Source organism: Coregonus clupeaformis, chromosome 16 (assembly GCF_020615455.1).
Source record: "Coregonus clupeaformis isolate EN_2021a chromosome 16, ASM2061545v1, whole genome shotgun sequence".
Lineage (NCBI taxonomy): Eukaryota > Metazoa > Chordata > Actinopteri > Salmoniformes > Salmonidae > Coregonus > Coregonus clupeaformis.
In genome coordinates this window covers 41,227,656-41,255,404 of record NC_059207.1, presented here as the reverse complement: position 1 = coordinate 41,255,404, position 27,749 = coordinate 41,227,656, and the positions used below count along the sequence as shown (strand labels likewise).

General features: G+C 43.1%; 1 protein-coding gene across 1 annotated transcript; it reads left to right on the top strand.

The window, feature by feature from the left end:
• The first annotated feature begins 407 nt into the window (after positions 1-407).
• LOC121584712 (multiple epidermal growth factor-like domains protein 9) lies at positions 408-27,534 on the top strand. Its single transcript, XM_041900765.2, has 6 exons — positions 408-1,159; positions 4,122-4,320; positions 19,836-19,975; positions 20,959-21,108; positions 24,820-25,089; positions 25,208-27,534. The coding sequence occupies exons 1-6, from the start codon at positions 601-603 to the stop codon at positions 25,729-25,731; spliced, it is 1,842 nt and encodes a 613-aa protein (XP_041756699.1). The 5' UTR covers positions 408-600; the 3' UTR covers positions 25,732-27,534.
• The last annotated feature ends 215 nt before the right edge of the window (positions 27,535-27,749 follow it).

The window sequence follows — 27,749 nt, the reverse complement described above, 5'->3', positions numbered from 1 at the left end:
CCAGGTCGCAGTTGTAAATGAGAACCTGTTCTCAACTGGCTTACCTGGTTAAATAAAGGTGAAATAAAAATTTTAAAAAAATGTTATTTATTGAGTAGCCTAGCCTAGGCCGAATGTCCCATAATCGAATTGATGTAGGTTCGCAGCCTAGCCTAGGAACACAAAGTCATGTGTTCTTAGAATGTAATATTATTATTTGTTTAAGTGTATCCAATGATGTGTTCTGTGGACTGATAAGGAAAAGTAAAACAGATTTATGCACTCAATGTGCACTCGCTCACGATTAGGCTACGCATTGAACCAATCAAAATGACTTTGCCATAGCAAAACAAACGCTCCTAACCATACCACGAGACCTCCCATCAATGCCCTCATTGGCTGAAGAGTGTGACAATTTAGAGCGTTTCATTGCGCTGTGCTAGGTTGAACGGAAAGTGAAGGCAAAAAGCTGTGGGTAGTTCTGTTCTCAATCACTGAGAACAGCGTATAGTCGCTGAGGACATCACTGGTGGAGTGGAGTACGCGAGCTAGTCCATTCAGGGAAAGGTCTAAAACAGACCCTTACTAGGTAGGGCTTTACATGGAGAGCTAACATTTAATATGAGGTTAACGACCTTAATGATGTACATATCCCCGGCTTTGCTATTTATTTTGTATATTGGATTTTCTGATGCTGCACCTAGCGTCAACTCCTACGATGCTTCGCCTATCTCCAGGAAGCCTCGCTCAGCCTCCGAGAGCTTGGAGCCGCTCTACACCACCTTGCCTAATCGTTTACCTGAGGGCAGGTTTGTGCTCGGCCCACTAACTGGGCTCACGCCGTCCCCTACTATTGGTTTCACCGGAGAGGCCAGCAAAACGATACAGGTCTCCACGACTCCTGTCTCGCCAACCGCAACCACCATTCAGCCACCGACAACTGACCCTACAACCCCAAAGCCAAGCATAGAAACGCTTTCCCACACTAGAAAAACAATTACGTTTTTGAGCTCCAGAACATCCAATTCAAGCAAAAGATCCACTGATGCGCAAGCATCAGTTTTTCCTCCAGAAAAAACGCTGCCGAACATGGTCTCCATGGTTTCTCAGCGGACGACAAATGATGCATGGTCTTCAGATAACATCGATGCATCGATTACCTCCTCCGAGAATAGTCAAGGTGAGTAGCCTGTGTTTGCTCTTGGGTGTGATAATAAAATATATAATGTTCTAAGGCGCATGCAATTGTCATTTTATCTTGTGTATTGTATAGAATATCCTCTGACTGCCACACCTCCACAATGGATAACGTCATTATAAATATACTGATATATGAACGTATTGAGTCTCTGGCCTTTAATTAATCACCTCACACATTAGGTTTGCAGAAATTGCCCTTTTGATGCAGAAACTCAATTCATATGTAGGCAAAGGCACAGTCAAAACAATGTCGGTATTATGGCTTTTGACGCAGAGCACAGGCAGGCGAAGAAACTGACAGCTTGTAGAAACAATAGATCATGGACCTCAATCCATGGACGGCCACCTCCTTGTAAAATGATCAAATAACCGAATGATCCATATGAATTACACCATACCGGTTCAAGATTGACCAATTGCGCAATATTAAAAGGTTATAGGCTACGATTTGCGATCACAGAGATGGGGCCCTTATTCTGAGGTAGGCTATATGACATGCATAAGTGTGTCAGATATTATTGTGATTGGATGGGAGGGGAGACGGCGTTTAAGCAATGTTTTTAGTTATCCATTCCCGGACTTCTCCATGTCCGCGTAAAACGATGAGATTTAATTTTTCATACAAGCAGACAATAACATGTCCGCTTGGATAGTGGTTTGATCCCTTTGTGTCTATTCAACATCCTTAGACCAAGGAAGAGGGATAGGGGAATGTGCTACTCCGCATCCAATCAAAATGACCAGACCAAGACATGAATGAGCCAGCACTGCTATATGCTCAGCGGCTTGTCTCCCTCCTCTCTCTCCCCCGCTGCTCCGCTATTCGTGTGCATTGCATGATGATAAACGTCCCGACAGAGCCTCTGTGGAGGTTGGGGTGGGCAACACTTGTGAAACACCTATTAGTCACTGTATAAAATGGCCTCCCTGGTGACTATCAGGGGACTGTGAAATTATGCGCCCGCCACCAGACTGATTTGGGGGTAGTTAGCTAGTCAGCGATTCTACAACCTTGTCGAGGCTCCATTGTTCTCGGGTAAAGGTCACTCTGATAACAATATCAACAACCAGGGTTAATGCCTCACCCCAGTGACACAAATTCTCTGCCTGATGGGACCCCTTTCTGGTGTGTCACTGTGTTAGTGGGTTGACATGTAATGTCTTTCTTTTTACCCCTCCCAATCATTCAATGCAAAGCATGGTGATAAAATATCACATTCTATGAGTTTAAAACACAGCAGTCTACAGTTGGAGAGGTGGTACCACCCTCCCATGTTTTTTTGTTAGTAGCATAAACACTGTCATAGAAGGATGTGTGACTTTAGACATAGGTCATTTTACAGCAGCAGGTTGTTTTGAATAATCTCTGTCACATGTGTCCGTCTGCATACCTGAATCATGCCGCCACACTGCTTCACTTTGCTGGAACAAATTACTATGAAGAAGATGGAGATTTCCTCCTCTCCTTTGTTCACTGTGTTTACATTTCCCCTCAAACCAATTTTCTGCTGCTTTGAGATTAAACACAAACAGACATCAGTCAAGTGCACATTTCCTCTGCACACACAGCCCACACAATTCATGGGTTTTTGATCCTCCATTCTTATACTATGTGGTTTGCACCTGTACTTATTATTGCAGAATTTGGTTCGAAGGTTAACTTCTCTTCTTCTGTGCTTTGTGCCCAGATAGGAAGTGACAAGTAACTTGATGTGATGGATCCTACAGTAGCTCAGTGCTATTTATTTGTGTGTAACATGATTATAATAGTGTGTGTGTGTGTGTGTGTGTGTGTGTGTGTGTGTGTGTGATGAGGAGCTGCACGGCCCAAGATCTCACACAGTCTGGGGGGTGATCTTGGCTGACAGTTGTGCAGGGAAGATGGCTTCAGTGAACAAATGGAAAGCTGACAGTGCTCTCCATGCTTGCATAAACATGCCCTTTCCTTGTTACATAAAGCTGGAACAGTGGCCAGAGATGGAGAGGGCTAATCTGAGGAGGAGGCAACTGTTTCAGAAAATGACATTAAGTCCTCTCTAATGGCCAAGCCGATGTCTGACAAGACGGCACAACAATACAGTACAGTGTTCTGAAAGTTTAAAGGCGTTTACAGAAGGTCCGCGGTAAACTGCAATTGAACCGCGAGAAAATCAGCCTACAGTGTATAAAGACCAGCGGTCCTGGTTTTTGTCAACTCAAATTATGTCATTAAAACATTGTTTGATTGGTTGACAAGATGAACTCTGCTCATTGGTCAACCATGCGCGGCGGCCACTCAAGACTTCAGCTAATTTCATCTTTTGGGGCCTCGAGCGCCGAGCCAGTGGCGCCGCTAATGGGAGCAAGCACCACGAACCGTGCCGCTTGCAAAACTTCCTACCTCACTGTACAGAAACATACAGTACTATGCTAATAGCAAATGCATCACAGTAACCTGTTGGATCATAGGACAAACTTATATTTCAAACCCATCATTCTCAGTTTCAACCTCCTACATGGACCTGCAAGGACAAGCAACCGGGTAAACCTGTCTCCTCTCCTGTAAGAACAGCCCACATGTGCTAAACAGCACACCTATGGCAGCCTGGTATTTCCTCTGCATGTCATGACTGTTGTGTCTCCCGGAAGAACCACAGAGTAGTCTCATACTCCAACAGCAGCAGTCTCTATCCTACCGCCTCATCCCCTGTGTCCCTCTCCTCTCCCTTCATCTCTCTCTTAGAAACAGATGGGAGAGAAGTGGAAGAAAACTCAGACTCCATGCTCATCATACCTGGGCTCAAGTAAATAATACATGCCCACTCAGCATAGTCTACACGGTCATCCAGATGTATGGCACTAATAGTGTGTGTGTGTGTGTGTGTGTGTGTGTATGTACAGAATATCCTAGTGGCGGTATATTATAACAGTCTCCCCCTCTCTCTTGCTGTCTGTCTCTGCAGAGTCTCTGTGTAACTGTAGCAGTGAGGGGGTTCTAGACGTGGATGACTGTGACAAGAAGACAGGTCAATGTGTCTGCATGTCAGGGTACACTGGGCTGCTGTGTGAGGACTGTGAGGAAGGACACTTCACCAATGGCACCACTGGCTGCATACCCTGCGGCTGTGACTCCTACGGCGCTGTCAACCACCTCTGTGACAGGTATGAGCTCTCGCTTCCCCTGTGCACTAGTGGCACTGGGAATAGAACACTAGACATCCAGTATAGCGGACTAGCTACCAAACCAGAATTAATTTACATTTTTGAGTCCATATATATTGCATCTTTGGCAAAACTTCAGGGAGATGTAGTTTAGAAATCACAATGTATAAAATCTGTTTGAATAACTGATTTAGCAGACACTGTTGTGCATAAAGATACTGCTCTGAAATGTACATTAACTTGTCACACAGGAAGTTGTAGAGTTAGAGCTGCTCCAAATATCTAGTGTTTATGATATACCGGATCCATCTTGTGGAGTCATTATCCTCCTAGTCTTGTTCAGCAGCCTGGCCGGCCAGACCACCATACCCCTGGCCTTTGTAGAGCGAGACAGTGGGGCCGCCAGACCTCGGTTGGTTCTCATATCTTGAGCTAAACAACACACTGCCCCAGGTGCAGCCTCACAGTTGTGGGAAAGAGTGTGACTTGGAGAGAGGCAGCGTGTGTGACTTTGGAACACAGTAAAAATAACTGTCGTATTTTTACTTCTAAACCGTTGAAAGGAATGTGTCTGGTCAGAAAGCTGAGTAAACATCCTTGAAATTCTTGTGATGTTTCTAATACCTAGTGGCAGTGAATCAACTGTCAGAATATACAGCAGGTTGACAACCTAGAGCTTTATATTTTATTGTGCCGAAGTAAGTATATGACAAACATTCAGAACATTAGACATTTATATTGCTGTTTTATACATTAATGTAAGGATATACAGTACCAGTCAAAGGTTTGGACACACGTACTCATTCCACAGTTTCTTTATTTTTACTATTTTCTACAATGTAGAATAATCGTGAAGACATCAAAACTATGAAATACCACATATGGAATCATGTAGTAACCCAAAAAGTGTTAAACAAATCAAAATATATTTTATAGTTGAGATTCTTCAAAGTACAGTGGGGAAAAAAAGTATTTAGTCAGCCACCAATTGTGCAAGTTCTCCCACTTAAAAAGATGAGAGAGGCCTGTAATTTTCATCATAGGTACACGTCAACTATGACAGACAAATTGAGGAAAAAAATCCAGAAAATCACATTGTAGGATTTTTAATGAATTTATTTGCAAATTATGGTGGAAAATACGTATTTGGTCACCTACAAACAAGCAAGATTTCTGGCTCTCACAGACCTGTAACTTCTTCTTTAAGAGGCTCCTCTGTCCTCCACTGCGTTACCTGTATTAATGGCACCTGTTTGAACTTGTTATCAGTATAAAAGACACCTGTCCACAACCTCAAACAGTCACACTCCAAACTCCACTATGGCCAAGACCAAAGAGCTGTCAAAGGACACCAGAAACAAAATTGTAGACCTGCACCAGGCTGGGAAGACTGAATCTGCAATAGGTAAGCAGCTTGGTTTGAAGAAATCAACTGTGGGAGCAATTATTAGGAAATGGAAGACATACAAGACCACTGATAATCTCCCTCGATCTGGGGCTCCACGCAAGATCTCACCCCGTGGGGTCAAAATGATCACAAGAACAGTGAGCAAAAATCCCAGAACCACACGGGGGGACCTAGTGAATGACCTGCAGAGAGCTGGGACCAAAGTAACAAAGCCTACCATCAGTAACACACTACGCCGCCAGGGACTCAAATCCTGCAGTGCCAGACGTGTCCCCCTGCTTAAGCCAGTACATGTCCATGCCCGTCTGAAGTTTGCTAGAGTGCATTTGGATGATCCAGAAGAGGATTGGGAGAATGTCATATGGTCAATTTTATTTATTTTACTATGTCAGTATGTCTTTGTTGTAAATATTTTGGAGCCAAACTGGTGGCAGTTGTGAACACAGTCAATAGTTGGAAGAGTTGCAGAGTTAATTGAAATAATGCCGTTGTTGATTTAGATGCTTTTTTCAATAATTAGGCTATTTTCTCTTGAACCATATGGTCTATCCACCAGAAACACATGGACAATATGGACACAAAAAATGAATACTATCAGTAACTTTAAAAAAGTTATTCAAGTATAAATTACCAAAGTTACCATAGATTACCTGTTAATTACCAAAATTACAGAAGATTCCCGTAAATTAGGTAAATTATTGGTAGCTTTGCAACCCTATGTAGGATAAAAATTCAGGTCAATTTTTTTGCCTAATTTACCACAAAAAATGAATCAATAGAGAAGGGATCATCAACTAGATTCAGCTGTGGCCGGAACATAATTACAAATAATTTGTAGACTGCAAATTGACTGCAAGAAGCCTAAACATATAATATTTGACTAAAACATAATCATTTCAAACCTTGCTTACATTTGTATAGGATCACATATCTCTCTATTATGCATGGGAATGCTTTGGAACAGAATACTTTGGAACAGATTTCCAAATTTACGATCACTTAGAGCTGATTTGCTGGTGTTTTTACTGTTGTTTACGTCCAACAATAAAACATTAAAAAGTTATTTACAAAAACAATTGCGCCGAAAACTTGGGGGGCCGCGGGTATAGATCAAATGAGTGGGTGAAGGGGCAGCTAGGCCAGGGGGTTATTCTGAGGGCAGGGACATATGGGGCTAGCCCTGCCTTCACGCAGTAATACTAACACACATCATATGATCCTGCTCAGACAGTCTGAGCCAACACAGTGCTAACCCAGCTAATGTAGAGGTGGTCTAACCTAGGCCAGGCCAGCTCTCTCCCAGCGGGTAAGCACTGTGATTTACACAGATTAGCTGGCTCCCAGACCCCCCAGCCTCATGCTTTAGGGGATGCCTCTCATATACTGATGGACCATCCAGCCTTTCTGTATTACAGTCATAGTCCTACTCATCTTTAACTTTGGCATTCTATCACATTTGCTATTGGAACTCCGTCAGTGTGTGTGTGTGTTGTTCTCGCTTAGGTCTATTTAATTGCATGGCCAGGAACAGAGGGCTTGTATTACATTTACAACCTACTGGTTCCAGATCACAGCATAATACTGATCTGATCCAGCCTGGAACCTGGGAGAGGACCAGGATGTAATAGGCTTGCAGATGTCTGGATCAGAGCTGCCTGCCTGGGATTTCTTCACATTTCCTCAAGGACAAATGAACTGACCGGATCTAGGATGAGCATATATCTGATCTGTATAGTGTCGTAGTCTAGTAGCGCCACAGTTCTATTCAAAAGACCAAAACAGGGTCAATCAAATGAAAGTTGTTGAGGATGAGGTACTCTATGTGGATGTAGCACGATATGAGATGTACTGTTTCAGTTTCAGTTGTTATCTTGCATAGGAAGGATGAGCTCCTCTTGGTAGCGCCACTACATTGCAATAACAATCTGCTTGGCTCCCAGACCACTAGACCATGTTGGTAGGAAGTTGCTACTTTTTAATTCACTCGTCTGTAAGAAGCTATATCTTACTGTGTCCCCGCTGTGCTCTTTACCAAAATAAATCCACAGGGGACCAACAACAAACAGGGAATAGATTCTGGAATAGATCCTTGGCCACAGGGCTCATCAGTCAAAACAAAAGCTACTGAGCTATGATCTTGTCTCAGAGCCTTCCGTTGATTATTTGTTTTCAGGCATGATGATTAGTGATAATGACTTGACCTGTACCCATTAGGCTGACAATATGCAATACAGTATGTGCACACTGCACATATACAGACAGCAGACTGCAGGAGGTGAAACATGCATGAACCTGGCCAGTCTTGTCTTTAGCTCTTTTCTAAATCATGATATGCGTTAGCAACCGGGCAATTCCATGCTAACGGAATTACGCTGTCTCAGATTTTTCTCTTTAAAATGTATACCAAACAAAAACCATTGAAAGCAATAGTTTTTTGTTTGGTATACATATTAAAGTGAAAATACTGAGTCTCAGCATAATTCCGTTACCATGGAATTGCCCGACCTTAACATGTGAAGGTGATTTGATGCCAATCCTCAGCCAAACAGGATGGGTTTTGTACCAGTTAATACTACTGACTAGCTCTTGTACTCTGATTCATCTAGGGCCTCAATCAGTGGCGATTTTGCCATTGAAATCTTGGTGGGGCAAACTCCCCCAAAATTGTTGGGATGCATGCCAGCAAAGCCACTACACAACACAACACTAAACAATACATTAATTGCGCTATAACAGTGACAAACGGTGCACACAAACTGTTAGGGCCTACATAAAGCTGTCCCAACAGCAGAGTCCCAACACCTTACCACTGCTACACCTGGCTATCAGCGGAGCCTTGTCTGGCAGCGAAACAGTTAATTCAGCCTCATTTACTGCCTTTAAAAAAAACATAGCTGATATGGCTGACTTGCTTAAACAAATGTGGTTTTACTGACAATTGAGATGTACAAACTATAGCATAATAATAATATAATATGCCATTTCGCAGACGCTTTTATCCAAAGCGACTTACAGTCATGCGTGCATACATTTTTGTGTATGGGTGGTCCCGGGGATCGAACCCACTACCTTGGCGTTACAAGCGCCGTGCTCTACCAGCTGAGCTACAGAGGGGGACGACGAGTGGATAAGAGGCAATCCCTAATTTCGATTAAGACATTAATGAGCGAGCTAGGATGGACGTAGTCAATATAACTATTTGTTCAGCACTTTTGAAATGTACAGCGACAGAATTCAGAACATGGTCCGTTCTTACAGTATTCTCCCTGTACACCAAGTCAGAACCGTTAGATAAATAAAGGGGGAATATAAGCAGACAATGAAAGCTCTTACAATATTCGATGATTACATTTCTCTAAATCAGGCTATAGGCTACATGTGCACCACCAAGTCAGAACAGTAGGCTAAGTTATGAGGGGGAAAGGGACCAAATTATTAGGGTGAGGCACATGGGCTACTAACAGCTTACTACACAACATACACTTAGTATTACTTTCTTAGCTACAGTATACATATCTCCCTGGCATATTACATAATTTATGCAGCAGCATACAATACATTTTTGGACTCACCTTGTTGTGCTGTGCTCACTTGAACAGGAAGGTGGCGCAGCGGTCCTTGTGGGCAAATTTTGTCATCAAACTTTGTCATCAAAGTCTGGCATTCTCTGGATTTATGGTGCTTTCAAGAAAAAAAAAGGTTGAATCATGACGTCAGTGATCTTAAGGTCGGAGCACTAGAAAGAGGCCCGAGTTGGATGACCGTTCAAAACATATTTTCCCAGTCGGAGCTCATTTTTTTCCAAGTTACCAGTTGTCTTGAACTCACTGAAGTCTGAGATTTCCCAGTTCCGAGTTTCCAGTTGTTTTGAATGCGGCAGAAGTCATGCTGGATTGACAGCATGGCCAATGTAGTCAACCTTTTCTGGCCCATGGTGTTGAATGTTTATCCTTTTAAGCTTGGAAAAGTGACCCTTAAACCCAGACTTGGACCACACACCCACCTCACTGAATAGCAGGCTAGTGATTGCTTTGCAATACATTTACATTTACGTCATTTAGCAGACGCTCTTATCCAGAGCAATGCTTGCAGTTAGCCACTGATTCCTTCCAAACCACTCATTGTTGAATTTGCGATTTCCAACTTGTTGTGTAATGTTAATGTCCAATGGCCAATGAGCACCGATACGTTTTATCTATAATTTCTCTTCATATGAGAAGGATTGAAAAGGATTTTCCAGTAGATTATCAACGTGATTCAAATGAAATTGACTAACTTGAGGTTGAAAGTGTCAGTGAAGACAGTTGCCAGTTGGTCCGCACATGCTCTGAGTACACACCCTGGTAATCCGTCTGGCCCCGCGGCCTTGTGAATGTTGACCTGTTTAAAGGTCTTGCTCACATCGGCTACGGAGAGCGTGATCACACAGTCGTCCGGAACAGCTGGTGCTCTCATGCATGCTTCAGTGTTGCTTGCCTCGAAGAGAGCATAAAAGGCATTTAGCTCGTCTGGTAGGCTCGCGTCACTGGGCAGCTCGCGGCTGGGTTTCCTTTTGTCGTCCGTAATAGTTTGCAAGCTCTGCCGCATCCGACGAGTGTCAGAGCCGGTGAAGCAGGATTCAATCTTAGTCCTGTATTGACGCTTTGCCTGTTTGAGGGTTCGTCTGAGGGCATAGCGGGATTTCTTATAAGCATCCAGATTAGTGTCCCGCTCCTTGAATGTGGCAGCTCTAGTCTTTAGCTCGGTGCGGATGTTGCCTGTTATCCATGGTTTCTGGTTGGGATATGTACACACGGTCACTGTGGGGACGACGTCGTTGATGCACTTATTGATGAAGCCGGTGGTATACTCCTCAATGCCATTGGATGAATCACGGAACATATTCCAGTCTGTGCTAGCAAAACAGTCCTGTAGCGTAGCATCCGCGTCATCTGACCACTTCCGTATTGACAGAGTCACTGGTACTTCCTGCTTTAGTTTTTGCTTGTAAACAGGAATCAGGTGGATACAATTGTCAGATTTGCCAAATGGAGGGCGAGGGAGAGCTTTGTATGCGTCTCTGTGTGTGGAGTAAAGGTGGTCTAAAGTATTTTTTCCTCTGGGTGCACATGTGACATGCTGGTAGAAATTAGGCTAAAAGGTTTTAAGTTTGCCTGCGTTAAAGTCCCCAGCCACTAGGAGTGCTTCTAGATGAGCATTTTCTTGTTCACTTATGGCCATATACAGCTTGTTGAGTGCGGTCTTAGTGCCAGCATCGGTTTGTGGTGGTAAATAGACGGCTACGAATAATATAGATAAACTCTCTTGATAGATAGTGTGGTCTACAACTTTTCATGAGGTACTCTACCTCAGGCGAGCAATACCTCGAGACTACCTTAATATTAGACATCGCGCACCAGCTGTTATTGACAAATAGACACACACCTCCACCCCTTGTCTTACCAGACGTAGCTGTTCTGTCCTGCTGATGCATGTAAAACCAGCCAGTTCTATATTATCCATGTCATCGTTCAGCCACGACTCGGTGAAACATAAGATATTACAGTTTTTAATGTCCCATTTAATGTCCCATTGATTGCACATTGGCCAATAGAATGGATGGTAGGAGTGTTACCTACTCGCCGACGAATTCACACAAGGCACCCCGATCTCCGCCCCCTGTATTTCCACTTTTCTTCACGCGAATAACAGGGATTTGGGCCTGGTCTCGGAGAAGCAGTATATCCTTTGGGTCGGACTCATTAAAGAAAAAATATTTGTCCAGTTCGAGGTGAGTAATCGCTGTCCTGATATCCAGAAGCTCTTTTCGGTCATAAGAAACAATAGCAGCAACATTATGTACCAAATAAGTTACAAACAATGCAAAAAAACACATCAAATAGCACAGTTGGTTAGGAGCCCATAAAACGACAGCCATCCCCTCCGGCGCCATTATCTTCTTGATGATTCATGATGATGACTGCTTGTCTCGCTTGCTAGATAAGATTTTGAAAGTATGATGTTGACATGATCAGTCCAATCAAAGCTACGGTAGATGTAACGTGATTTGACTTCATTTTATCTGTGGCCAATTACCTTGAGCCTTCTTGGATGGGCACTTCCAATGTAACTCTATGGCAGCACCCAAGGGGCTTGAATTTTCGAGCTCTCCCTGTAGATTTTGCGGTGATGTAGTGTCCCCATGAGTGACAGAACACTGAGCCAATCACGGCGCAATTAGAGAACATTACCAACCCCTACGTTCTGTATTTTCTGCTGGCTGCCCCACCACCACAGAAAGCACTGAGCTAGGCTGAAACACCTGCATTTTGGAGCTGCCTTACTCAAGAAAGCAAAAAAGATACCATGTTTGAATGCGGCTTTATTAACTCGATGGCTTTTTACATTGTTTGCAAACTGATATGTGACACGTATTCATGACAAAATAACATGCTAAACAGGTGGGGTTCTAAACAGGTGGCCCACCTGCCCTGAATGACGGGTCGCCACTGGCCTCAATACTAAATAATAAGGAGTGCAGCATTGGAAACAGTGCCGACTGCACTTTCTGTCTCTGTGTGTATAGGCTGGGGGCTTGATGAACATATCAACTGTACAGGGACAGTAGGATGTCTGATAAATTAGGACAGTAGGATGTCTGATAAATTTGTTTTTATTACCATTTTCATTATTTTATTTCACCTAGTCCTGCGTGTTGGAGCTCAAAGCTTAAGATTTTCGCTGTACCCTGCAATCACACCTGCAACCCTGTACATGTGACTATTAAACACTCTGAATCTAAAAATGAGACTAATCTCAAGCCTGTGGAAAACTAGCTGTTGCTAAGAGACTGTAGCATTGAGCCCCAGATTATATTATAGGGGGCTTCATACTGCTGTATCTTAGCAACTTAGTTAATGATTGTATTCTGATATGAAATGGTACTACTCTGTAATCGCACTACCATTATTTAGCTTCACAGTTAAGTCAATATACTACCAAAAACAATAATGTTCTAGCTCAGATTAATTCCTTTCGCCATAAATATCAATCGTTTATTTGGGTGAATTCATAGGGGCACTGTTTTCAAAGTTGCACATTTATTTTTCACCCTCATCCTCTATGGAATGAGAACAGTCTGTAATTAAATATTGATTTGGGTGCAGCTGTTTCCGCCTATACCTTTAGGCTCACTCTCTAATACAGTGGATTAAGCAAATTACAATAACAGTTTGTTTGCATATTTCTTGTCAGGAATGAATTGAGAGATTGTGAGCCATTTTGAAAGAATACAAAAACACGCATTGGTGTAAATGGGTTTCAGGTGCTTGAATTTCTTTATTTTGGGATATTCTGTTGAAAAAGCACTCTGTTTTCAAGGATTACGGAGCAAACATCTCCCTTTTCCTGTGGGTTTGATTTGAAAAAGTTAGAATTACTGGGGCAATCAATGGAAACCCCGGGGAGCTCCCTCTCAATATCCTCCCTTCCCTGTGATGGGGTCATGTCATCATGAACCAGCTTAGCAGAGCACTGTGAGGGAGCCGAGGTGGTTGGCACCTGCATGCAGTGACATCCTTTGCTCAGACCTGAAATCAACTGTTACTCTTTCCTCCAGAGCGACAAGCTAGCCTCTTGATCTAGTGGTGCATGCAGTTCACTCCAGAGTGCAGGTTGTAGGTAGATGCATGGTATCCAAACCTGACAGGACTCATCTAGTATATGCTACACTGGCCCAGCTGTGTGCTTTCTCTGACAGGGAGGAAGAAAGAAAGAAGGAGAGAGTGCTGTGTAGTAAGAAGCCTAGTGACAGGACACTGCAGGCGACCCCACACTCACATTAGCAAGTGGCAGGCCGCATCCCAGGCTGTATTAGTGGCAGAGACCCAGTCGGAGGCTTTGTTGCTCTAATGGCTGGAGTGCAGTGCAGTGGCCATGACTGCCAGCACATTCTGCCTGGCTTTACTCTGAGCTCAGTTACATAACTGGCCCAGTGTGTGATCCTGAGCCAGGGTCTCTGCGGAATGGATCACAACTCTTGACCCTTGTTGTTGAACATTCTCTCTCTGAAGATCTGACAGAGTGAGCCCTGAATCTAAAACCTGCTTGGTATAAAACGGTGTGTGTCTGTCCTGACTGATGACTCTGCTCCCTCCCGCATGGCGTATATGACGACTATCACATACACCCTGTGGCTAAAGAGGATGCAGTCAGCGTTGCTGCATCACAGATATGTGCTCAGTCTATTGTGATTCCCCAGGCATATGTGAGCAACGAATGGCCGGCATCACCATGGCAGCAGCAGAACGTGGTTAAGCTAAGCCTGGTTGCCATGTAATACTGACCTAGTTAGTATGCGGCTGTAACGCGGAGCTGAGCGGCTGGGCTACCCTACCACAGCACAGCCTGCAGCCCAGTGAAACCACACCAAAAACAATAACAACCCCCCCTTCCCCCTAGCCACACTGTCTCACTGGAGAAAACATAGCCCAGTCTATGGGACCATGAGCTGGAACCTGGGCCTGGAGTAAAACTGCTCATTGACACGCTAGGTGGGTGGTCATTGTGAGTGTGACTAGCTTTTCAACCATATCCTGGTCTTAGGAGACATTTCCATAGAGGCCCCAGCCTTGCACCCCTTACCAACCCTGCTCATCTCTGGTCTGTTTTGCCCTAAATGTCTGTTTGAATGGATCCTGTGGTTATTATTTCCTCGAGTCATAACTACTCACAGAATGCCTTTCCCAGCTACATATAAAATATTTGTCATATCATCATCTATCTATTAGATTCAATTTGAAAGAGTTTCATTGTGACTCAATAGATGTCATCACAGATGGTAGCTTCTAGTGTGTCATCGCAGGTTTGTTTGGGGGTGATATCAGTCAGGGAGAATTGGGCCACCAAGGATGAGATCAGTGCTGTAGTATAACACTGATTTACATCCTGTCAAACATATAAAACTCAGAGATCTTCTCACCATCTGCTCTCTTTGGCGAGAAAAGAAAAGCCTCTTACATCAGAGAGACTGAATCACTGACAGTGACGCTGGGAACCTGCCTCCATATTTCCTGTATGCTTTTTACCAAATAAGAGGGGTGTCAGGAATCGAAGCAGCGCCGCAACGCGTTATATTTAACAATGTGTGTGCGCTGGTGGCTCCATGGCACTGTGGGGAAACTCGTGAAGGCTATCTTACGTGAGGAAACTTGTTTAAACCTGTCTGAAGGCTCTCATATATTGGTTCACTTATGTCCAAAAATAAATGTATTCATATGGGCAGAATATTGTATACAAATTTGTTCAAATGAGCAGAATATTGTATAAAATGAATAAATAAAAATGTGCTGCAATCGTTGCCTTCCTTTTAGACAGAATAAATAAAACAAGGTTGGGTGAATAACTTGAAAAATGTAATACATACTACTAATACATTCATTAATCAATAGAAATTGTACACCTATCAACAACAACAAAATAAACGTTGTAATAATTCATTTTCTTTCAATTTGCTCTGTAGAATCTAATTATCAATATTAAAAAATAGTAATAAAATAATAATTTTCAGAACATTTAGTTTTTTAGGATAGGCTAATTATTTGAGATTCTGCACCGCTGTTTGTCAGCAGCACACTAAAGCTTTCCATCGATTGGAAGTGTATTAGGCTATAGTGATCGGCACCAATAGCCTATGTAAAGTCTGTATCAATAGGCTACTAGTTCAATTGTTTTCTATATGAAAAGGAGAGGGAATTATGACTGACCTGCACTGCACATAGGAGAGTGTCCAGACTAGATGGTGCTAATAACGGCAGCATCACTATTTTAGGCTACGCCGTGAAAACAGTTTTTATGGGCACACAAACCCAAAATGATGTATGCGATTGCAAAATTGATTTATTCTAACCAAAAGAGTCACCTAACTTATAGACTAATAGACATATTTGTTGGGTGCGCATTTTGTATCCAGCTGTTTAGTTAGGCCTAGTGATATTGTCGACCATCATCAGCTGATCCAGGAAATATTTTTCTGAATGACAGTCAAGTGACAGCTGTTGTGATAGGCTTATAGCACCCGATAAAAAACAGCCAGTGCGTAAAATACTGTTCGGAAGAATGTCCAGAATATTATGATGTCTCGTTCGTTGTGCCGGTGAAGACAGTTCCAATGACCCTACATTTATGTTGATTATCTACTATTATCTGCTTGATTCACAGCAGGGTCTAGAAGATTTAACAGAGAAAGCATCAGGGTAATGAGTTAATGTTTTCATATGTTTCTGTGCGTCGGATTGGACACTGAGTCTAGGCTACTGTGCGCAATTGTGTAGGATAGCCTAGGCTATTGCGTGAAGAACCAAGGTATTTTCTTTCTATTATTCAGGACATTTAATGACAACAAATGAGTAGCCTAGTGGACCTATAAACAAAATGATTTGGGGAATTTGAAGGATGTACAGTGGGGGAAAAAAGTATTTAGTCAGCCACCAATTGTGCAAGTTCTCCCACTTAAAAAGATGAGAGAGGCCTGTAATTTTCATCATAGGTACACGTCAACTATGACAGACAAATTGAGGAAAAAAATTCCAGAAAATCACATTGTAGGGATTTTAATGAATTTATTTGCAAATTATCCTCTCCGCCTCCACTCCCATGGAGTCATACGATGGTGCACGTGTGTTTTTTGTCTTTTTTGTTTTGGGGGTCCATGTTTGTTTGGATGTGTGTCTCTGTATGTGTTTATTTGCTGCTGATTAACTCCTAGCCTTGGCTACACACGCCCCACTAAGCATTACCATCAACATTACATTTGCATGAAGAGCAGTGTTTTAACAAAGCCTCTTTTGAATAAGGCCCATGCACTCATGGGAAGGCATTGAGGCAACTGCTCTGTCACTTCTTGGGAGCTGGATTGCTATTTACTTGTTGTAGTCCACATATCTATTTTGTTGATTGTTTTGGTGAAAGGGAGTGATCAGGCATGACTCATCGCTGTGTGTTTTTCCTTTGAGACTCCGGGATCAGCACACAGGATGATTGGAATCAGAGAGCGTGTGTGTGCGTAGCCTATAGATGTGCAGCCTTTTTTTGTGATACATTTTTTAGAAATGTTTTATTTATTTTCTGTGAATGAACAACCCCCTTTGTTTTCCTCCAGTCTGTCTAATGTATGATTCAATATGAGCTTCAGCTTGTATGTTTTTCATGCTGACCACGCAGCAGAATGTGGAATGTGCAGGTGAAATGCAGTGGACTGTGTTGGCATTAGGACAAAACGCATTAGCGAATGAAATAAGTGATGTTCAAAGCTCGAAGGGGTGCTAAAGAGCTCAAGTTTAATTGGATTTAATTGGGCAAGAGCAAGACTAGATAATCAAACAGAAAGCACCCTCTACTGAGATAGCTTAGTTCCAGCTGTCAGCAATCATACACAGCTAGTATACGCATCATCATCATCATCATCATCATCATCATCAGCACACTAACTCATTGTTTAGTTTTAGCCCGCCATTCTATTATCTCAGAGGTTTAGATTGACATTTGTATTTGTATTTATTAGGGATCCACATTAGCTGCTGCCAAGGCCACCATTACCTATCTACAATACAAAATGTTTAATACCACCATACGTGTGCGTATGCATGTGTCTATACCCTTGTGTGTGTCTCTTCACAGTCCCTGTTGTTCCATAAGGTGTATTTTTATCTGTTTAAAAAAAAAATCTTATTCTACTGCTTGCATCAGTTACCTGATGTGGAATAGAGTTCCATGTAGTCATGGCTCTATGGTAGTACTGTGCGCCTCCCATAGTCTGTTCTGGACTTGGGGACTGTGAAGAGACCTCTGGTGGCATGTCTTGTGGGGTATGCATGGGTTTCGGTACATTCAGCTTGTCAATACCTCTTACAAAAATAAGCAGTGATGAAGTCAATCTCTCTTCCACTATCATAAACAAATGATAAACAGTATTTATTCTTCTATTTAATGTGTAATCATTTTTCTCTTTCATCTCCTTCCAAAAGGGATTGTACCGTAATCAAAACCATAGTGAATTCTCTGTCATGAATGACTTACCTGTTTTTTAGATCATAGCCCAACCCTGCAGAGCCCCACGGTACAGTTCAGGGTTAGTTATAAGCTGCATGTCAGTCCATGATGACCAGATGCAACTTGGTGTAAATTAGTTATTGCTTGAGACAGATCTTTCTTCTCTTTAGTCATAGCGACTGCTCTTTCTACCCAGCATGAGATGGGGCTGTGTAGAAGAGGGTTTGTCCTTTTTTTGTCTTGCTGAGAGCCCTTGAGGCGGGCTGAATGCCTGAAGAGGGTCCCACAGGTACCCTGACCCATTCACTCCTCAAAGTTTCCATCCATCCACAGTTATATGCAAGTAAAGTCATACCGTATAAAAAAAATCACGACAGCTGTGATGGAAACAGGACATTTCAGTACAATTTTATAAATGCCAACAGATAATTTGTTTGTTCGACATGATGGGATCTAAAATGAATTATGCGAGAAATGGCAGCGAAACGTCTTTATGCAGAAATATTGATATAAAAACCATCATATCGAGGTAAACTTGGAATCACGCGATGATATGGTGCGTGGTCCTCCCACTACGACTCAGGAAACCATGCTGTCGATTAGGCTACAGATGAAATAAGTTATGATGAACTTCACAGGGTGGTGAAAGTGCAGGGTGATGAGCATGATACTCCTTTCCAATAAATATTGAGGGTCTTATTCTGGTGACATGTTGATCAATGCTTGACTGCTGTTTGACAAGTAAAAATATTCTCGCTCTTATCCATAATAATCTCATCATGTAGACTAGCCTACCTGCACAGCCTTCCTACACTGTATCTGCCAGCTGTTGGCTAAAGCACATAGTCCTCAAATCCAGAAAAGATTCAAGAAAGTGTACAGTATTATATAGAGCCATTTTTGCATGGAACTACCTTCCATCTCATATTGCTCAAATGAACAGCAAACCTGGTTTAAAAAAATAGATAAAGCAACACCTCACGGCACAACGCCTCTCCCCTATTTTACCTAGATATTTTGTGTGTATGTACTGATATGTAGGCTGTGTGTGCTGTTTTTAAATGTATGTAGTTATGTCCTTGAGCTGTTCTTGTCTATTAATGTTCTGTATTATGTCATGTTTCATGTTCTGTGTGGACCCCAGGAAAAGTAGCTGCGGCTTTCGCAGCAGCTAATGCGGATCCTAATAAAATACAAAAAATACCAAATGCCAAGAACAGAGGAGGCACATTTGCTATTTAACGTGACAGTTTTTGTGACAACTATTGGTAGAGTTGAAAATGCAATGGAAACACATTGAACTTTAGATTTGTATTCAGTACATTAAAACTTAAGTGAAAACGTATATTTTGTGTGCACTGTCATCATACACTGATTTCTATCTGCAACAAGTCAGTTTGGTGGAAACACCACTGGTGGTAAAATGCGCATATTTTCTTTATGCAGATTTTAGATATTTCGCATTAAAAACTGTCGCCAATTGGATGGAAACCTAGCTTGTGATGAGAACCTGGCAGAAAGAGGCCCTGCTAGGGTGAGTATTATCATACCTGGCCTGTAGGCTGTGTGATCCAGGCAGCCACCGTCTCCAGCCTTGGACCAGATGTCCCTAGAGTGCTCCAGTTTGTGGTCCAGACACTACCGTGCTGCCCTGCCCCCAGAACATGCCAAACATGTTAGTAGAATTAAAATATGAAAGGCCTAAATAGCTTTGAACTGTGGAGGATGGGGGCTAGGCTATCCCATTCCATTCAACCTGACTGGAGTAGCTGTGTTCTGTTCACCACGGACGGGGGGAAGGATCTGGTTAACCAGGGCAGGGATTGTGATGGGAGTTATGGGTAGCAGATGGATTGATGGAAGAAACCACTCAGGGGGAACCTGCAGGATGTCATGCGTGAAACCACAGAATGTCATGGCTAATACAATCCTGCCATCAGAAGAGTCTCTAACCAAATAGAGCAGTTCCACCATTACAGCATTACAGTTAGGCTGTTACAGAACCTAAAGGCTGGATAATCAAATAGAAAATAATCAAAGTATGTGACCGTATGCTGACTGTGCTCTCCTGTTCTTTCAGCTCAGGGATGTGTGTGTGTAAGACGGGAGTGTACGGGCCCAAGTGTGACGAGTGCCACCCAGGCTTCTTCCGTTTTAGCAGCACGGGGTGCCAACCCTGCCAGTGCAACAACCTTACTAACTACTGCCACCCACAATCTGGTGAGTCATCCACTACACCACACCTTCTATCTACAAACCACAACCACAACAATCACACTTTCTTGTTTCTGCTACACATTAATCCTGTTTGTGTCCGTCCCCACAGCTGTGTATTGTTGTGTGAGTGGACACTAAATGATATTGAGAGGCTTGGAGGGGGTAAAGTTGGATGGAATTGTAGAACCCATCTGTTTGCCATTGTGATACACAGCCAGATGGCACAGTCATCTTTCCTGGGATCAATGGAGGAATTCTGTATATTTACTTCCTTAGCTCAGGTCTGATATCAACTAGAATGACCCTCTCAGTCAGCCAGGAAGCGTTACATGAGAAACCTGAGCGTACATAAAACAAATATTAACAGACTCTCTGTCTCTTCCAGATTAACATGGCATTAACCTGTTCCATTTCAATCAGAATACTGGAAAATCAAGCTGATTGTTCCTACCTCTATAGGGTGATTGTTTTTAGATAGGAGTGATAGGGGTGTTCTCTATCGAGAAGGACAGAGAAAACAGAGACAGAGAGGACGTCTGCAATGTCCCACTATACAGAATAATTTAATATCCCTTCTTGGTTCCTATTCCACAGAAAACACTCAACAACTCCATTACTATATAATTACCAATGAAATAGTCAATTTTAATATAAGTATAAAAACAGTATATTAATACAATAGTGTTAGAGTAATTACAGCGTTACTAAACAGGTGTAGAGTAACAGAAGAAGTTCTCCATCCAGCCCAGGCAGAGTAAAGACCCAAGAACAGGTAACTCAACAACCTGAGGCTCAAATTCAAATCAACAGGATAGCAGTATTTGCTGCTCTAACGTGTACAAACAAAACCACCATAGGGATTAGGTGTGGTCAACAAATGGCATGTACCATATTTCCCACAGTTTAGAGACATGCCCCAAGGTTCTGTTTTCAAAACATGTGTTGGCATAACTTTTAACAATCATTTCCCCTCCTTTTCCACACAGGCGTCTGTCTGAACTGCCAGGGCAACACTCAAGGACCCAACTGTGAGGAATGCAAGCCCAGATTCTACCGCAGCTCTGGTGCTGCCACCACCGATGCCTGTGCCGCCTGCCTCTGCTCCAACACCACCTCCACTGGCACCTGTCACACCGGTGAGTAGCCACTAACCCCTGCCTCAGTAGTGCCCTTCTTAGTTAGGTCACCTTATTAGAACCCTTGCCAGTCTGGTTGCTACTACTAGGCTGGTGTACCTGTCATCATGTCTTGGTGTGCTCTGCCTGGCAGAGAGGGAGTGACCACAGAAGGTAGTGGCCCAGGAGTACTCTTAATGTTCCAACAGCAAAACACTATTGACAGTCACTGCCTGGGATGAAGGCTCTAATCCCCATTACCAGGGGCGCAACTTTGGTTTTAGAAGTGGGGGGGACATTTATTTTTCTTATCCGGTCGGATAAACACTCCAAACAGCCTACCTGACCGCTTGGAGGCGTCCGCATGGTCCTAAAGCACACCATTGCCTCGTTTTGTATCACATTCCAATGATAAAACTGGGGGGGACAAAAATGCAATTTCAGAATGTTAGGCCCACCTCCCCAGTGAAAGTTGCGCCCCCGCCCATTACTATAGCCTCATCCGCAAGGATACTTCTAATCTTTCACAGATAATTGCAATTTACTTGGGATGATTTGTTAAAGAATCAATATCTGGACCCTCTGGTTGATGATGTTTAATCCCACCTATCTGTCTTGTCCCTGCTGGTCAAGTTATTCTTCGTCACCGAGCATGGGTCTGCTCACATCAACTTCATCACAAATGTCTATGTCACAGTGTATGTCTGTGCTCATGTAGACACGTATTTGATATTAAAAATGAAATGGCAAAAATGTAGATTTCCGCCTAAATAGACATACCCAAAAGTAACTGCTATTCATGTGTAATTACATGACTCTGACATGCAAAAACTTGGAAAGAAGACATCTGGGAGATGATGAGGAAATGATCAGAAGATAGATAGGAGTTACATAGTTCAGAATACAAAAGATCAAGCACACACAAAATAAATAAAAATCTATTTTGAAAGTGATCTTTCATTGACAAGCTATAAGTATTTGATTGATTGCTAGAGTTGGAAACACATCAGATGGTTTCCACAACATGTGAACAATATCAGAAAAAATAATGGGATTGATAGACCTAACAACTAGAAATGGGAAGATGTTTTAGTAAGTGGTGTCAGGTGTGGTCACGGGATGTTTCCAAGTGTCCCAAAACTTCTCCAAAGTGGAATATGTCTGTAAATTAGATAATTCCAGTGCTATTACATATTTGCAATCCCTAAATGTTATCTGTTCAGTATAGAAACACAATTTCTACCATATCAACCTCTCTAAAACATTGTGGTGGTGTTATGGGGGATCGAGGGTACATTCAAGTGTCCTTTCAACCTCTCCAAAGTGTCCGAATGTGGTAATTGCAGTGTTTTTGCACACTGAATGTGCCTAAAAGTTATTGTTCACTACAAAAACTAAATTTCTACAACACCAACCTCGCTACGACATCGTGGTGGTGTCGGGGGACATACAGGGGATATGGATGCCTACAGCGCGTAAGCAGGCATCATATTTTTGATGGCCAAAGATATAGTCACTTGGTGGACATTCGATGTTGCCATTAAGTCATACATCATCAGATAACATTGGCAATAGGCTAGATTTGTTCCTACCAATCTAAGGATTAATTTGACACCCCCATGTAGCGATAGCTCAAACACAGACCAAATCGAAGCTTACCTTGTAAGATGTTTGCTGTTTGGTGAAAACGTTGGTTAATTAAACATTTTGACTCTCAGGGTTGGTGATCAATAACGGTAGGTCACAGGCAGACAAATAACATATCCTCATGATCTGTGGAGTCCCTGCTTTCGGTGTGTATCAATGTATTCCGTGTTTATTTAATTTATGCTTCACAACGCTAACCGGAATGTAGGTAGCAGCCATTTTGAAATGAGGTCATCGGCTCGGCCTGCCCTTATAAATCTGTATGCCCATATATGGTAGTAAGTCATACCAAAGATTTGAAGGCACCGATCAATAGCCAAGATACTCAGCTTTCCACAGACACCCTGCTTTGCAGATAGAGGCTACCGTTCTCATACCAGACTGAATTGATTTTTAAAATTGAATACGGTCCTCAAATATGGGGACTTTACATTTATTAGGTTTTAAGCATGTTTTAACCAAGCAAGCCAGCATTAGTTTGTACCCATACTAAACTGATACCTCAGCAGCTGAGGCCTGAGCCTTGGCGACACAGACATACATAGAGTCTGTCTGTCATTTTCTCTCACCTCCTCCCTACCTCTTATCTGACCAATCAGCTGCAGGCATGTGACTGCTGACAGCCTCCCATTGGGTCCCAGCAGCCTGGCAACAGCCATGTGGAGAGGGTTCTGAGGCCTTTCAGGTTGTTTGCCCAGCCAGGGCTGAGTGCCGAGTGGGGCTGAACTGAGCAGCTACATCACTGCACTGGGAGGGGAAGGGACATACACACACCACATGATCCCCCTACTGCTGCCTTGTGAAGTCAATGGAGTGTGGTGCCCACCCCCCTCGGTTATGCTGCTGCCTGACTAGCTTGCTGTGAAGTGGCCCAGCTGTGCCCATGATGTTCAGTGTGCTCTATGTTCAACTCAAACTCGGCCTGGTGTGTGTGTGTGGGTGTGTGTGCGTGGGGGGTGGAGAGGGAGAACTGGAGTGAAAATGAAGTGTAGGCCTGTCAGTGGCTGAGCTGGCTGTATTGCAGTAGACAGGGAGGATGGTAAAGGTATTGGGTAAATATCCAGGTCAGGTTGTACAGTATCAGTATGTGAAGGTTTGCCCCCCAGCCTTCACCGTGCTGACTGGGTCATGTTCTCTCCTGGTGATATAACACATCGGCTCACTCTGACTGCAGCGTTTCCACTGCCAACAGCCTGGGGTTAAAACAGACCAATCAGACACTGCCTATAGATAAGAGGTGTTAGCACTCTTACACTTTATTGGTCTAACTCTTGTCTAGGATTTTAATTGTGGCTTTAAAGGTGTGTCTGTTGTGGGCACAAATATTGTTCCCGTAAGTCTGAAAGAGTTAGATATGATCTTGAGCAGACTAAAGCCTGCAGCACAAATATTAGGTACCATTAAATGTGTGGCTATTTTCTCGATTACCTTGTTTAGTAGGAGGGGATCAACACTTATGCTAATGACATGCAGCAAGCCTAATTACTATGCTCAATAATATTTGGTGTCAGAGCTCCTGGCCCTTAATGGATGTGACAACAGCAACAGGGGATATATCACAGTTAGTGAAGCCATTGGGAGAGAAGGAAGGACACTGTAAAGTAGCATCATATTACTAAGGACCAGAGGCTGGAGGAGAAAGCTGACCTGGAGGAGACTGACTCCTGATAATGAGGAGTGATGATGATGCTCTGATACAAGGGAGCAGTCTTTAAAAACGGTTGAACTGAATTTGATTCCTGGCTGTAGAGATGTGTGTCTGTAAGTCTCTTTGGATAAAAGCGTCTGCTAAATGGCATATTATTATTATTATTATTATTATTATTATTATATTATCGTTGAATCTTTTCTCAGAATCTTTTGGGGTAGTTTTAAAATGTCTCTGATTCTTCAACAGAAACAATCTTATTATTAGCTAGGATAGTCCCATATGAAGCCTGGTAGACTATTAGACACTGCCATAGGGCTTACCCTCCGTGTTGTATAGTATTAGAAACCAATCTCTTTGGCATTCTGGTGCCACCTAGTGGTCTCTTTTATGACTTATGACTGACATGTAATTAGTGTGTGTTTTTGTTTCTCTAGACTCTGATGGGTTCCCAGTGTGTGACCAGTGCCTGTCTGAGTACAGCGGTCAGCAGTGTGACCGGTGCAAGGCTGGCTTCTACAGTGCCAATGGTGTGTGTGTCCCCTGCGACTGCAGTGGGAACGCAGACCCTACGGGCCCGGCCCAGCTCTGCCACCCTGACACTGGCCACTGCCTGAGCTGCACCATCAACACCACAGGGCCTCAATGCCAGCTCTGTGCCCCCGGCTTCACAGGGGTAGCCCGTGCCCACAACTGCACCCGCCCAGGTAAGGGTTATCCAATAATTTGGTGCAAAGGAGTATTAGTAGTTGTGAAGTTATTGAATGAGCCATGAGTAGTTCAATTAATTCCCATTCACATTGTGAATCATTTGTTTTCTATCAGCACAGATCATTCTTAACCCAGAGCCTGCTACAACAACAGAGACCCCTAAAACCACCACTACAACCCCTGCTCCAACCCCCAGCAGCAAGGGCCTGACTACCACAGTGCCCACCAGTGCTCCCCCCTCCACCACCTCCACCACCAACTCCAGCACCCTACTGAGCGTAGCCACCACCCAGGCCCTGCTCACCAGCCTGGGCAGTCCTACAGGCAATACCACGACCGCCCTCACAGAGGTCTCCTGGACCCAGTTCAACATCATCGTCCTGGCCGTCATCATCCTGGTAGTGGTGCTGCTGCTGGGCTTCGTGGGAGGCGTGTACACCTACAGAGAGTACCAGAATCGCAAGCTCAATGCTCCCTTCTGGACCATCGAGCTGAAGGAGGACAACATCAGCTTCAGCAGTTACCATGACAGCATTCCCAACGCTGACGTGTCTGGCCTGCTGGAAGACGAGGCCAACGAGGTGGCGCCCAACGGCCAGCTGGCCCTCACCACCCAGGGCAACTGCTACAAGGCCTAGCCCACAGGGCAGACAGACAGCACACTGCGGACAGACTGGACACACACAGAGAGGCTTCCGGCCTGGCTGCTTGCCTCACAGGACAGAGACATGAAATGGATAAAGACTTTCAAAGCTGCTGGACACCAAACCCAAAGCTCAATGCGTAACCCAACTCCTTCTACCCAGCTCCTCTCTCCTTCTGTGGAGCAGAAGGACACCAACAGACTGACACAGATGGTTGCAAAGAAAAAAGGAATGGTATGTTTCTGTTTGTTTTGTCCTGAAGTTTGGGCTCCATTTCAGATTTTAGTGATTCACATAAAAGAAGAAGTCAATGAAGGCTCCAAAGAAGAGTATACTTTTTCAATTCAGTTGTGCCTGCAGAGGGCACTATTGCAGATGTGGATGGTTGTGGTAATGGGGCGTTTGTCCATGCAAGAGTAGAGGACCATGGGGAATCTCAATTGCATACTCCACACACGTCATCTCTACTCGCCTCCTTCTCAAAACCGATTGGATGAGAACGAAAGTCAGAGGTCCCTCCCCTCTGAAGGAGGCGAGGAGAGAGAACACGAGGAGTATGCAATTGAGATTCTTCCCATGTCTCTGTTGGCACACTGTTCCTTATGCAGCTCTGTTGGCACACTGTTCCTTATGCAGCTCTGTTGGACATCAGACTACACTAGGAACCATAACATTTTAGAACCTTTTAAAATGAACTAAAATGAACTAACAGTTTAAGTTATAACTTGAACAGAGATCTAGTCTAGACGATGATTGTTATTTCATTTATTTTTATTCATTTCTTATTTATTTTCAAGTTTTCTTTTTGGGATAAATGTTGCGCATGTAAGATGTGTTTTTCATGGTGTTTTAACTTGTGTGCTATATTGAATGCAAATCGAAAAGGGCAAAATGTTTTCATGTGTATGTCTTTTTTGTGAGAGATATTAGGAAATGTGAAGGCTGCTGGCTTAATGACATCCTCTTTTGTTTTCAGTTGTATCCTGTATAAGAATTTCCAGGTCCTTTCCTTGAGTATTAACGAAGGGTGTTTAGATGATAAAACAAGCATACATTGTATCCTCTCTCTACTCAGTACTGTTCACTGCAGGGCAGTACATCCCATTGCTCATTATGATCATCACTTTGACTTATTTACTGATGGTGTGCTACTCTGCTGGTTTGAGAAATGCCTACCTCAATGGAAGTTGCTGAACAAATTATTGCAAAAAAAAAAGTAGTACTAGTCCATTTAGTAATCCACTTCTAGGACAAAATGATGCCAGCCACAATTTCTTATGTAAGTCTTATCAGTACAAAATAGAAAAAGATATTGGTGATGTGTTGCTGGCAGCATCACCATTAATCCCGCTCAAGTGTTTTTATGTTGTTTATAAACTACAATTGATATCCTGGATTTGTTTCTGGAAAAAGTATAATGAGTGGGTTAAGCTAGTAAGGGAACTCACTCCTCAGGGAATGCCTCTTTCCCCAGTGTGATCACTGTAAATAAGAGTAGGACATTGTACAGATGAATGTGAATAGGATCATTATTATTGTACAGGTAGAGTGCAGTTTACACTCAGAACAGTCAGTACCCTTACACTGAAAGACTCAAATATGGGCTTGGCACAGTCCACACAGGAAATGAACTATCAATAGACCTACCCTCTGTATTGTGTTGCAGGATATGCTACATGCCATCATCCCTAACTACTGTTTTCAATTAAATAATTAATGGAAAAAACTGTAAATACTACAAACTGATCATTTCACACACAATGCTAAATAAAATTGGGTTTATTGGTTAGTCTGTAACTGTGTTTAACTCCTTTATATTTGCATGTTTACCCTACCTGGAGTTTTCTTTTGTTATATTGTTTTTACAGTGGCAACATTTCTGTGAATGGAAGGCTTAACGACATCAACGAAATAATGGTTGCCAACCGTTTGAGTCCCTCACCAGTGCTAATGAAGTGTAGCGTAATTTCAACAGGGAAGACTGGGCTGATTTGTTTTAATTTGTTTGTTAT